Source organism: Ranitomeya variabilis, chromosome 7 (genome assembly GCF_051348905.1).
Source record: "Ranitomeya variabilis isolate aRanVar5 chromosome 7, aRanVar5.hap1, whole genome shotgun sequence".
Taxonomy (NCBI): Eukaryota; Metazoa; Chordata; class Amphibia; order Anura; family Dendrobatidae; genus Ranitomeya; species Ranitomeya variabilis.
This window is the reverse complement of record NC_135238.1, coordinates 209,529,793-209,543,015: the sequence shown is the minus strand read 5'-3', so window position 1 is coordinate 209,543,015 and position 13,223 is coordinate 209,529,793. Positions and strand designations below refer to the sequence as shown.

The 13,223-nt window shown below is 44.4% G+C and overlaps 1 protein-coding gene across 3 annotated transcripts in view; it reads left to right on the top strand.

Annotated features, from left to right (window-relative positions):
* The window catches only part of CSRNP3 (cysteine and serine rich nuclear protein 3), a 159,925-nt gene that overhangs the window by 127,334 nt on the left and 19,368 nt on the right, over positions 1 to 13,223 (top strand). For all 3 annotated transcript variants that reach the window (XM_077272792.1, XM_077272793.1, XM_077272794.1), the window contains exons 3-4: positions 877 to 1,136; positions 4,849 to 5,145. In XM_077272792.1, the coding sequence (XP_077128907.1) occupies positions 877 to 1,136; positions 4,849 to 5,145 (557 nt within the window). The remainder of the gene's footprint in view (positions 1 to 876; positions 1,137 to 4,848; positions 5,146 to 13,223) is intronic.

The following is a 13,223-nucleotide window of genomic DNA, read 5'->3' as shown; positions in this document are numbered from 1 at the left end:
TCAAAAAGCAGAAAAGTGTAAGAGATCTTGTAAAAATCTATGAGCTTCCCTCATTCTGCAGTTTTATAAATATTCTGAGATGACCCCCCAAAAGTGTTCTTCTGTGGGGGGGGGGGGGAGATTCTCAAAAGGAGGAAGCTGGTAGTGTGCATATGATGTGGTAGAATTTAATCTGTCACAGTAACTTTTTGGTCTAGTCCCCGAGTTTTGTAGTTAAAGTTCTCCATAACCTCAAAAACAAGTGTGAAATATCTTGCAAAAATCTGAGCTTCCCTCATTCTTCAGATTCTTTTCAGTTTTGCCTTGTTGATCGATTCCAGAGATATTCACAATTGTTTCTTTTGCAGCGCAGTATGTGAAATCTCTGCTTACCGTTCAACTGAGATTTTCTTCACATTTTTCTCTTTGGGCGTGCACTTTCATACCTCCATCCAAGGTGCTACCAATCACAGCTCTGCAATGTCTGAGACTAATAGACTGCTAGATCAACTGCTGAGCTGTGGTTGGTAGAAACTGGGAGTTAGAGGTGAAGGCTCATGCCCCTAGAGAAGAGTCTGAAGAAACACCCAATTGAATGGCCAGCAGAGAAAAAAGTGACAATCTGGTAAGCACGGAGATTGTTGCAAGGTATTTGACTTAATTTGTTTGAGCAAGCTCTGGATCCTCGATTTTGATGTTCAAACCAGTAGACTATGCTGTAAGATTTCAGCCGGCATGCCAACAAGTAACGGTCTAGCTATGATGCATGATGGTGTGTTGATAATGTAACGGAACGGTGTGACTTAAGATAGCCCTGCCACTCTAATAAAACATAAATAAATATATAATTTTAATGAACTGCTAATGTTTCCAAATAAACTTTAACATATTTTCCAGCATCATCGATTCTAAAGAGAGAGAAACGACTCCGAGCCAAGAATGTGCGCTTCAACTGTGTCACAGTGTATTACTTCACTCGGAGACAAGGGTTTACTAGCGTGCCCAGTCAAGGGGGAAGCACCTTGGGGATGTCTAGCCGTCACAACAGCATTCGTCAGTACACTCTGGGCGAGTTTGCTGTAGAGCAAGATCGACTGCATAAAGAGATGTTAAGAGACCACCTTCGAGAAGAAAAACTCAACACTCTCAAACAGAAGGTAGTACAATTTTTATACGCTGCACCTAAGTCATGAAAGAAAATGTATTGAAACGAAGTAATTTAGTTTAAAATACACTTAAATTATAGTATACAATTTTATTTACAAAAAAAAAAATGATCTGGTGTTTCACCGTCACATATTTGTCATGGAGTCTGGGAGAGCTTTAAAGATCTTGAGAGAAAATCAAACAGCGCAATGCTGGTGGTCACACATGCTCAGTAGATGAATCCCACCTCCTTGATCTAATATCACGTCATGCACACTTAGTGTAATTTTCATCTATGGTGTAAGCAGCCACTAAGACTTGGCATTATAGAAGCTCCAGCTTTTCATTTGCCAGCACTGAACAGGTCAAGTGAATATTTAGACAAGTAATCAAAAGAACGCCAAGGGTCACCAGAACAGGTCAGGAAATGCCTCGACGCGAGTATTTCATTTCTTTTTTTTCCCTCTTAAAATTCTTCTGCCAACATCTGGGATATGTAGTTCCACTGGTAGCAGATGGCAGTGTCATTCATGGTAGGTGGAGTTGAGCGCTCAATCAATGAGCACTTCCCTTGTGTGTAACAATGGTCAATATCTGGAGGTTACACTTATGGAGACAGTCTGATAACCCCCAGAGATTTCTGGGTGCAGGTATTGGAGGGCCTATGATATTGGTGCAATTGAAGGCAACCAGCCAAACGTGTAGACTTACAAATGTGACACTAATTTACTGAAGGAAATTTCTGTATCAACAAATCAACAATTAGTTTGTCTCTTAAGCCCTTCACTACCCAGCAATTTATTTCCGCCTTTTTTTTTTTTTTTTTTTCCCTGGCCATTTTACCATATAGTGTAGTGGAAATGCTTTACGATTGCAAAAAAGTACAATTCCATAATTTTTTGTTTCAATTTACTAGGTTCACTATATGGTAAAACTGACCTGGTAATTTGATTCCCCGGGTCAATAACACTAAGCAGATACCAAACCTGTATAGTAGTGGGGGGTGTTTTTGTTTGTTTTTTTGTTGCGAAAGAAAAGAATACTTGTAAAAACAAATTTTGTTTTCATTTTTTCTAGAGCTGTGTGAGGGCTTATCTTTTGCACCCTGAGCTGACCTTTTTTATTGATACCATTTTGGGGTAGCTACAATGTTTTGATCACCCATTATTGCATTTTATTACAATGTTACGGCGGACAAAAACAGTTCTTGGGTATAAATGCAGAGTTAGGAGAGGCACATCTTGCCAGAAGTGAAAAGAGCTCAGGCAGGCCAAAGGTACCGGATGGCAAGGGTCCTTCCATGCCAAACAGTGGCCACTTCACTGTTCCATCCTTCGAGCAAACCTAACATCCGGAGGAAGTGAGAGCAGCTCTGACTTCCTTGGAATGTAGGTTACATCAAAAGGAGGGGAGAGTGACACAGCAGCTGATTGGATGCAGGGATCACTTGACATGTCACACGTGCCCCGAGGGAGCCAGTGCCAAAACCGGAGGTGAGTATTGGTGTTTATTATATTAGTTGGGTGGAGGGGCATGGAGAACTGGTTTTCAATCGCTGAGTAGTAGACAACCCACTTAAGTTTAATTCAGTGATCATTAGCTCTATATTGAATTTTTGCATGACCCTATATGCTGCTTGCTGATACTTGACAACCCATTACATGACGTTTTTGTCTGAAACATTCTGGACAACACTGCAATGCTTTTAGTTAATTGTATTGTGAAAAAATGCTTGTATTGAATGCTCCGGCCATCTTTGTAATAAGGGTATTTATGTAAATCTGTCAAAACTGTTCACCAGGCAATAGATGTCCAAATACTCTCCGTGCACTCAGTACTTAGAATGAGAACAGATTAGAGGTGGCGTGAATCAATTTGCAGGACCCCGTTTATCTGTAACACCATTTATGTGTGTCTACTGAACGAGAGCCCTGAAAACTGCCTGTAACCTTACGGAATCCGCAGATCATCTTTTGATTGGCCGGACTGGCATTATTTCACCTATGGAACATGCCACAATGATGAGGTTATGCCAGGATGTCTAATCAAAAAAGAATCTGGGTATGCCATCAGGCATTGCTGTATTGTGATAGAGCTTTGTGTGTCAGTGCGATTAGTTTGTTGCAAGAAGTAATGGATGGACAACCAGTACAATGACTGGTACAGGGTAAAAGCACTGGTGTACCAGCTGGTAAAAAAAAAATAAAAAAATATGAGCTTGGCTGCTTACATTCAAGACGGATTGGAGATGGGAGAGTTTCGTTAGAGGAAGAAAATGACATTTGGCCATATTACAGTGACATATTAATCTGTGATGGAGCAACATTACTGGTATATAAATGACACATCCTATAGGCAGTGTAAAGGAACACATTGTGCAAATACGCTGTAAGCTGTGGTGCTTTTGTGAGTTTTATACCATGCTTTTCAGGTTATTGCCATTATATATTAATCTGATGTTGTCCACAGATGGGTTTTGCAAAGCTAAGCAGCATGTATTACTCTAATGTTGATTTGGAGTATAAATTCCCTAACGTGACATCCAAGATGCTTGAAATTGAAGGAGGCGATGTTTATTAGGCAACATGTCTACAGTATCCACCAGAGAGGAAATCCAGCATTTGCAGCAAACACATTAAGATTCCGATTGTTGTATTTCTCAGAAGTCAGCAGGATAATCAGGCCATTGCTATGCAAATAGGCTCATTATTATTAATTTGTGTCAGCTCCTAAGAGGTCCTCAAATGGCATTTTGGAATTTAAATAAAAAACAAATTGAGAAAATAAAATCAAGACAAATTTTAGCTAAATATTCCTATAATGCACAATGATTTAGCATGATATTTACAGTAGGAGTTTATATATTTTTTGTAACTTCCACATTACAACCCCACATCTGCTGAGAAGTGCACAATCCAAACTGCAACTTGGAGGGTCCTGCCATCATTGGCAATGCTCAGCTAAGCAGAAGTGAGCAGCGCTGGATAATCCCTTAATTTTATTCTTCCATGGGACTGCTATGGTCTGTAAGGGTAAAAATACTTCTTCTGTGCTGCTCCTTAAGGCTGGAGGTACACCCAAGACATAGCATGGGTCCATTGTGAGATAAGGTCACTCCAAGACTCTGGGAATCAGTCTCTCCACCAGTAGATGAGTTGTGTTCTAATCCATGTAAGGTCACAGGCCCCTGGCAATGCAAGCATTTAATTGAACCCTTTTTCAAAGGCCAAATTCAGATATCTGTGAAATGTGGTCCGAGAACCCACCACAATGTCTGTACTGCCTGCTGATCTCCTGACCCAAACTGGACAGCCTCATGTAGGCTTAGGAAGCTGTTGAGATCCAGTCAAGAGGCCCATATGCCCATACAAACGTTGTGTTGCATACTCTGGCTGAATTCAGATGTCCATGAAATACTGTAAAGCTCAGACTAGTGCTGAACTTTGAGTATAAGCCGCCTCTGCAAATTGCGGAGATGACTGGCTTTTTGTGCTGTCCATACTAAGTGGGTGCAGGAGCTGTACTGGTCTGTGTGATCCTTAACACACAGACACAAAAAATTCCCACCCACCCCTTCCCCATAAAACTCTCCTTTCAACTTATTCTGCTATTTCTATCAATGCTGCAGACATGGACCAGAATACTTCTATTAGACTAGGAGCCAGCACGGTGTTCATTGATCTATAATTATTTTTCACACTTGACATTTTCATTCTTTTTCAGATAACTAAAAATGGCACAATCGAGTCTGAAGAAGCCAACATTCTCACCCTGGATGATATTTCAGATGATGACATTGACTTGGATAACACTGAAGTAGACGAGTATTTCTTTCTACAACCCCTGCCAACAAAGAAACGGAGGGCCTTGTTGCGTGCGTCGGGGGTGAAGAAGATCGATGTGGAAGAAAAACATGAGCTGCGAGCCATCCGGCTGTCTAGAGAAGATTGTGGCTGTGACTGCAGAATATTTTGTGATCCAGAAACATGCACTTGCAGCCTTGCAGGCATAAAATGTCAGGTGAGCTGCCAGACTAGAATCATTCTGGATGCCATTGTTTATAATTATTATACATTTTTCTTTTTGTTAAACGGTACTACAGAACATTTTGGAGGCAAATTTTTAACAGCTGCTTCCAGCAGTGTAGCATTAATAGGAAGGAAAAGGCATGTGTGGTATAGAACTATGGAATATTATCATTCATAGTCTATATCTGGTGGAAATCTATTGTTGTAACTTAAGGCTAGGTTCCCATTGCGTTAGGGCAATCCGTTTAGCGCTAAGCGCTAGCGGATTGCGCTAACGCAATGTCTTTTAAGGGGTCGCGTTAAACGTCCCCGCTAGCGCAGATCCCCGATCTGCGAGAGCGGGGAACAGACCTCAGGCGCGCCGCGGATGCTGCAAGCAGCGTCCGAGGCACGCTACAAAAGAACGGCACATCGCTAGCGCGTGCTGAAAATGACACGTGCTAGCAATGCGCTTTAACATTGCTGGCAATGGGAGCGCTAACGGACGCTTTGCACGGCGTTAATTTCGCCGTGCAACGCTGTCCGTTAGCGCTCACACTAAAATGCAATGGGAACCTATGATGGATTTTTATCCAACTGGTAACAAATTTCAAGAAAACAATGGGTAAATGGTGTGAATATAATTATCACCTAATATCCCATGATGGCAGCTTCTTTTCAAAAAATCAATTCTACACTTGGCTTTGTGGATATTGCCCTCACCCAGCAATAGTGCCACATAACGCCCATGAAATACCTGCACCAATTGGTGCCTTATTGTCATAACTCCTATTGTTTAGAGCAGGGGTCCCCATCCTGTATCTCAAGGGCCACATGTGGCTTGTGGGCCCATGATGTGTGGCTCGCAGCTGTCTGCCAGCTTGGTACAGATGGGAAACCCTGGCGCTTGGTATACTGCCTTGGTGTGATTTCAGTGGAAAAGCTTAGGCTGTCCTTATACCGGTAAAAGGGTCTCTGGTTGTCACCAAGAAGCTGGATGTGGCTCGCGCCCCCCTCTCTGAGCTGAATGTGGCTCGCGACCCTCTCTGAGCTGAACGTGGCTCATGACCTTCTTTCATTGCTGAATGTGGCTTTCAAGGTCAAAAAGGTTTAGAGAATAGATAAATGGCCAAAAAAGGGTAGAGTACGATGAACTAAATTTATATAAACTTATTTTTAAAGTCTCTAACCATGACCAATTTTGTACCCAAGCTCGTGACATCTAGCCTCCTAAGTCCGTTTCCTATCAGTTCTACAGAGCGTCAACCTCGTAGAGTAGAGACAGACCTCAAATCTGGGCTGCAGATTGAAGGAAGCAAGAGCCAGGAGCTTAAAATTCAAACTTTGCAGCACAGTTTGGGTTCATTCAGATAAGTACGTAATCGGTCCGTATAGAAAATGGGTAGCATACAGGATGGCATACTGACCAATGCAAGTCGATGTGCTAGTTCACATAAACGCTTTTACACATGGACCCATTGTCTACATGTTACAAGATAAAGGCAAATTGCATATGGATGAAAAATTAGTTTATTCTGGATGATAAATATGAATAATTTTGCAAATGCTTGTCTGAACTTAGTGTTGCAAAGGGGTCTAATGAATGCAGTAGGAGATATGGCCGACCATCAGGGACCGCATCTGAAATCTGGAGCTGTCCCTTAATTTCACTGGAATTAGCCACACAATGCCACCTGCACTACAAATCTGCTGGGGCACAGAGTGCCAGTCACTGATGCTAGAGGAATCTCTCGTCCCTCCTGTTTCTCCAATTCCTCTCCAGTGATAAGCAACACATCCTAGTGTAAGTCTCTCACAAAGCTCTGTGCTCTCTTGTGGTTCCCAGAAACAGTAACCCTGTGCCAGGACTAAAAACAAGGCTCATCGCTTCTTGCTCAAGAGCCGCAGGGGTGGTAGTGAGGAGATAAGAGGATATGTGGCAAAGTGAGGCGCCATAGAAGCAGATGGCAACTAAAGGTACCTTCACACTAAACGATATCGCTAGCGATCCGTGACGTTGCAGCGTCCTGGCTAGCGATATCGTTTAGTTTGACACGCAGCAGCGATCAGGATCCTGCTGTGATATCGCTGGTCGTTGAACAAAGTTCAGAACTTTATTTGGTCGTCAGACCGGCGTGTATCGTCGTGTTTGACACCAAAAGCAACGATACCAGCGATGTTTTACACTGGTAACCAGGGTAAACATCGGGTTACTAAGCGCAGGGCCGCGCTTAGTAACCCGATGTTTACCCTGGTTACCAGTGTAAAATGTAAAAAAAACAAACTACATACTCACCTTCGCATCCCCCGGCGTCCGCTTCCCACACTGACTGAGCGCCGTAAAGTGAAAGTACAGCACAGCGGTGACGTCACCGCTCTGCTGTTAGGGCCGGCGCTCAGTCAGTGCAGGAAGCTGACGCCGGGGGACGCGAATGTAAGTATGTAGTGTTTGTTTTTTTTACATTTTACGCTGGTAACCAGGGTAAACATCGGGTTACTAAGCGCGGCCCTGCGCTTAGTAACCCGATGTTTACCCTGGTTACCCGGGGACCTGGGCATCGTTGGTCGCTGGAGAGCGGTCTGTGTGACAGCTCTCCTGCGATCAAACAGCGACGCTGCAGCGATCGGCATCGTTGTCGCTATCGCTGCAGCGTCGCTTAATGTGAAGGTACCTTAAGTACTACCATTTTTTAAACCTTATAACTTTAATCTGATTTCACATCACTGAAGGGGGGCTTAATTGTCTCCTCTCCAAATCGCACCTTGCCACCTGTGAGCTTGACCCCATCCCACCTCCTCCCCAGCCTCACCACCACTCTTATCCCATCCCTAACCCACCTCTTCAACCTATCACTAACTTCTGGCACCTTCCTTTCTGCTTTCAACCATGCCACAGTCACGCCTATCTTTTTAAAAAGCCAACCCTCGATCCAACAGCTATGTCTAGCTATCGCCCGATAAGGTTGCTCCCATTCTCTTCCAAACTCCTGAAGCCGCACGTCCACGCTGAACTTTCCTCCCACCTCTCATCTAACTTGCTCTTTGACAATCTACAATCTGGTTTCCGCCCCATCACTCAACTGAGACAGCCCTGACCAAAATCACTAACTACCTACTTGCAGTCAAAGCTATCGGACAATACTCTGCACTCCTCCTTCTAGACCTGTCCTCTGCTTTCGACACAGTTGACCACTGCCTCCTACTACAGATCCTCTCCTCCTTTGGCATCAAAGACCTCACCCTAGCCTTGATCTCCTCATACCTTTCCAACCGCACATTCAGCGTCTCACTTCCACCGTATCTCCTCATCCCACCCTCTCTCTGTTGGAGTCCCCCAAGGCTCTGTTCTAGGACCCCTACTCTTCTGAATCTATACACTCAGTCTGGGACAACTCATATAGTCTCATGGATTCCAGTACCACCTTTATGCTGATGACACTCAGATCTATCTTTCTGGCCCAGACATCACCTCCCTGCTGTCCAGAATCCCAGAGTGTCTATCCGCCATAACCTCCTTCTTATCCTCTCGTTTCCTCAAACTCAATGTGGACAAATCTGAACTCCTCATCTTTCCTCCATCTCATAGATCTTCCTTACCTGAACTATCGCATTAAAGGACATCACGCTTTCCCCCGTACCAGAAGTCCGCTGCCTCAGAGTAACCCTCGACTCTGCCCTGTCATTCAAACCGCACATCCAAGCTCTTTCCACCTCCTGTCGCCTCCAGCTCAAAAATATCTCCAGAATCCGTCCTTTCCTCATCATCAATCTACTAAAATTCTTGTGCATGCCCTCATCATTTCCCACCTTGACTACTGCAACATCCTTTTCTGTGGCCTCACTGCTAACACCCTTAACTCTGCTACCTGACTAATTCATCTCTCTCCTTGCTACTCCTCTGCTTGACCCCCCCCCCCCGCAAATCTCTTCACTGGCTCCCATTCCCTCAGTGTATCCAGTTCAAATTACTAATACTGACCTTCAAAGCCATCCACAGCCTGACTCCTCCATATATCTCTGAGCTAATCTCCCGATATCTTACCTCACGTGATCTCCGGTCCTCCCAAGACCTCCTTCTCTCCTCCACACTTATTCGCTCCTCATCCTACTACCTCCAATACTTCTCCCAAATATCCCCCATCCTCTGGAATTCTTTGCCCCAACACAACCGACTATCAACCACATTCGGATCCTTCAGACGGAACCTGAATACCCACCTCTTCAGGAAGGCCTACAGCCTGCACTGACCCCGCTGCCTCCTCACCACTACCGAAGCTACCGCCTCGCCAACACCGGAGCTCCTGCAACTCTCAACCTATTGTTTCCATCTCCACCATCCTGTAGAATGTAAGCCCGCAAGGGCAGGGTTCTCGTCCCTCTGAATCAGTCTGTAATTGTTAGTTTGTTTACTGTAAGTGATATCTGTAATTTGTATGTAACCCCTTCTCATGTACAGCACCATGGAATCAATGGTGCTATATAAATAATAATAATTTCAGAGAAAATGTGTAAAAGTAGGGCTGTCAGTTGCAATTAACAGGTAGCCGACCCCTGGTCTATATAATGATGTCCTCTGCAAGCTCAAGTGATGGGGACATATTCCATAACCCAAGTGTGTAGATAATGGAGTCCGAAATTGGCCAAGTTTTCCAAGTCAAACCAATAGATTAATTGGAAACTTATGTTTTCTGATGTAAAATGGATATAGACGTGCACATCATAATAGGAATTGCTGCTACATAACGAAACTGCAAGCTGTCCTGATGAAAACTGTAACTGACACCTAATTTGTGTTTATTGGCTTATTCTGTGCCTATTTCCAGTACAGTTTCAGATTTCTGCATCATCTTTTTGAACGGTAGTAGTTATCAATTTTAGTTGATTTATATAACGCCATTAATTTCTATAGACTACATAATCCAGGTCCCCATTGGGGCTCACAATCTCAAATCCCTATTTGGGTTTCCTCCCACACCCCAAATGTAAAGGAATGGAAGAGCTGTCTGCACCCCTTCTGAAAAACATTTGTAATAACTTAATTCATTGACCTGCTTTTTTTATGCAGTTTTACACAATCTGTTTTGCAACAGTTGGTTGTCCTATGGACATTGCTAACTAATAGGGACCAGCCCATGGTGGGAAGGAGTTAATTTGGCACATAAGTGTGTGTTAGTTGTAGAGAGGGAGGGAAGGAGAAGAAAGCGTTGTTGCAAGGAAAACGGCCACAAGTTGGAAGAGTGTCAAACTCGGACAAATCAAAAATGGCAAGTTCTAGAACGAGTTCTACCACCAATTGATTCCAGAGTGTGGAATTTGAAAGATAATTGAGAAGGTATCTTCTACCTACAGTGAGTACAGCCAGAGCATAACAGATCTGAGAGAGGCGTAGTCTGCTTGGAGTGGGCTACATAAGGGCACTGTGTTAGCTGGTTCTGGAAGATTGGGAGTTTCTATTCTGACCATGAGGGGACACAAAGGTACATCTATAGTGGAGAATAAAGGAGTGAAGGTCAGAACTAGAAAGCTTGAAGTGCTCTTGACACTCGTGCACGATATTGATTGCGCCATCAAAATGCCAAGCCTGTTACATGTAACAAGAAAACTTCTGTATGATACTGAAGAATTGTACTCAAAAATGTATTTCCTGCTATTGATTTACAGTTCTATTTAAGAAATTCCAGTAATGATTTTTCTTTTTATCTTCTTACTTCAGACTCTGGTCTCCCTGATTTATCTCATTTTTTCAAGGTCCCCATACCATCAAACTACTTTGTGGCCGGAATAGGTGTCAACTAGTGATGAGCGAGTGTACTCGTTGCTCGGGTGGTCTCCGAGTATTTGTTAGTGTTCGGAGATTGTTTTCATCACAGCAGCTGAATGATTTGCAGCTACTACCCAGACTAAGTACATGTGGAGGTTGCCTGGTTGCTAGGGAATCCCCACATGTGTTCAAGCTGTCTAGTAGCCGCTAGTGTTGAGCGATACTTTCCGATATCGGAAAGTATCGGTATCGGAAAGTATCGGCCGATACCGTCAAAATATCGGATCCAATCCGATACCGATACCCGATCCCAATGCAAGTCAATGGGACGAAAATATCGGAATTAAAATAAACCCTTTATAAACTTGTAGGTTCATTCTACATGAAGGAAAACAACTAAGAATAATGTAGGATGTATTGGGGGACGTGGCGGAGATATTAAAGGGACAGAGGTTTAGCCCAATGTAATAGAATAGCAGGATTTTTAATTTTTTTTTATGAAGTTCGGCGTTAGAAAGAATTTGACTATGTTATTTTTTTTTTTTTTTATGTCAGATATTGATGTTTCACTACTTCCACGCCCTTCACCTTCTTTTTTACTTCTCCCACGCTTTCTTCTTAATTATCCTCATCATCAGCTTCTTTGACATCAACTTCTTCACCTTATTCATCTTCTTCTTCATCTTCTACCTATTATTTTTTGGGTTACATTGTTCATATTCTTTTTATTTTACTATTATCTTCATCATATTCAACTTCTTCATCATATTCTTATTTGTGACAGGCATTCCCGTAGTTGTTATCTATAAAAGTTTGAAGATTACACCTTCCGTTCTGCCTGTCACAAACCAGTTACATTTGTCCGCGTTCAGTTTGGCCTGCAGCATCAGGCTTTATCCAGGGGCACCACGAGGAGGAACGGACTCACCCCCATACACTGCTTAGTCTTCTTCTGCTTATAATTTACATAATATTTTTTTGCTCTGATATTTTGTGTTATGCTTAATGTCCTTCTGCTCTTTGTTCTGCAGCCTCTTGTTCTTCTGCTTCTCGGTCTTCCAGGTCGTCGTCGTCTCCAGGGTCGTCGTCTCCGGGGTCGTCGTCATCGGGGTGGTCTCCGGGGTCGTCGTCATCGGGGTGGTCTTCAGGGTCATCGTCTCCAGGGTCGTCGTCATCACGGTGGTTGTCGTCTCTGGTGTCGTCGTCATCTTAGGGGTGTTCTTCCGGGTCATCGTGTTTAGTCTCTTGAACTTGGAAATGTAGCAGAAGGTACAAGAAGGCTGAGAAAATGCCGAGAACCAGCTGATGGAACTGGAACTCGGATGGCTACCCGAAGGTCCAAGAGCCAATGGAACTACCGAGGACCAGCTGACGTTACTGGAACCCGGTTACTAAGCAGGAGGTACCCGTGCCTGAAAGCACTACCAAGGACCACCTGACGTTGGTGGAACTCGGATACCCAGAGGGAGGCACCTAAGCCAAAGGCTCTGCCCGGAACCAGCTGACGGTACTGGAACCAGGATGGGGAGCAGAAGGTACAAGAGCAAAAGACACTGCCGAGAACCAGCTGACGGTGCTGGAACCCGGATGGGTAGCCGAAGGTCCAAGAGCCAATGGAACTACCGAGGACCAGCTGACGTTACTGGAACCCGGTTACTAAGCAGGAGGTACCCGTGCCTGAAAGCACTACCAAGGACCACCTGACGTTGGTGGAACTCGGATACCCAGAGGGAGGCACCTAAGCCAAAGGCTCTGCCCGGAACCAGCTGACGGTACTGGAACCAGGATGTGGAGCAGAAGGTACAAGAGCAAGTGTCTGCGTGGCTTTTGCAGGACACGTTGCCGGCTGCACAGCAGGGGAACAGCTGGCGGTGCTGGACCCCACTGACACATTGGCGAGGTGTTTGGCTCTGTGCAGCCAGCACTTCCGGACAGCAACGAGCGGTGTTGTAGCCCGGGCTCTGCAGGGGGAGCAGAGTGTAGGCCGAAGCCTACTTGAACCAATTTCAAAGGTAACCTTTAACCCCCCCTCAGGGGTTAGAAAGTAGAAGAGCCACAGCTTATGCAGCAGTAGTGCTGCACAAGTCAAAGGTTGCTCTTTTAATTTCGCTCCTTGCACACGCTGAATGAAACACGTATAACATTTAGCCCTTTATACAGTCAAACTGTGTTGGAGGCGCGAGTTCCCTTTGTAATGAGACGCAGCACAGATGTCAAGAATCCCACCTTGGTGCTGGGTGCAGCCTCCTGAGCGTTGTTATTTGCTGTACAGGAGTCTGCGCTGTCGTGTTATCCCCTGGCCTAGCGCTGTTAGCGCTGCCCATCTTCTG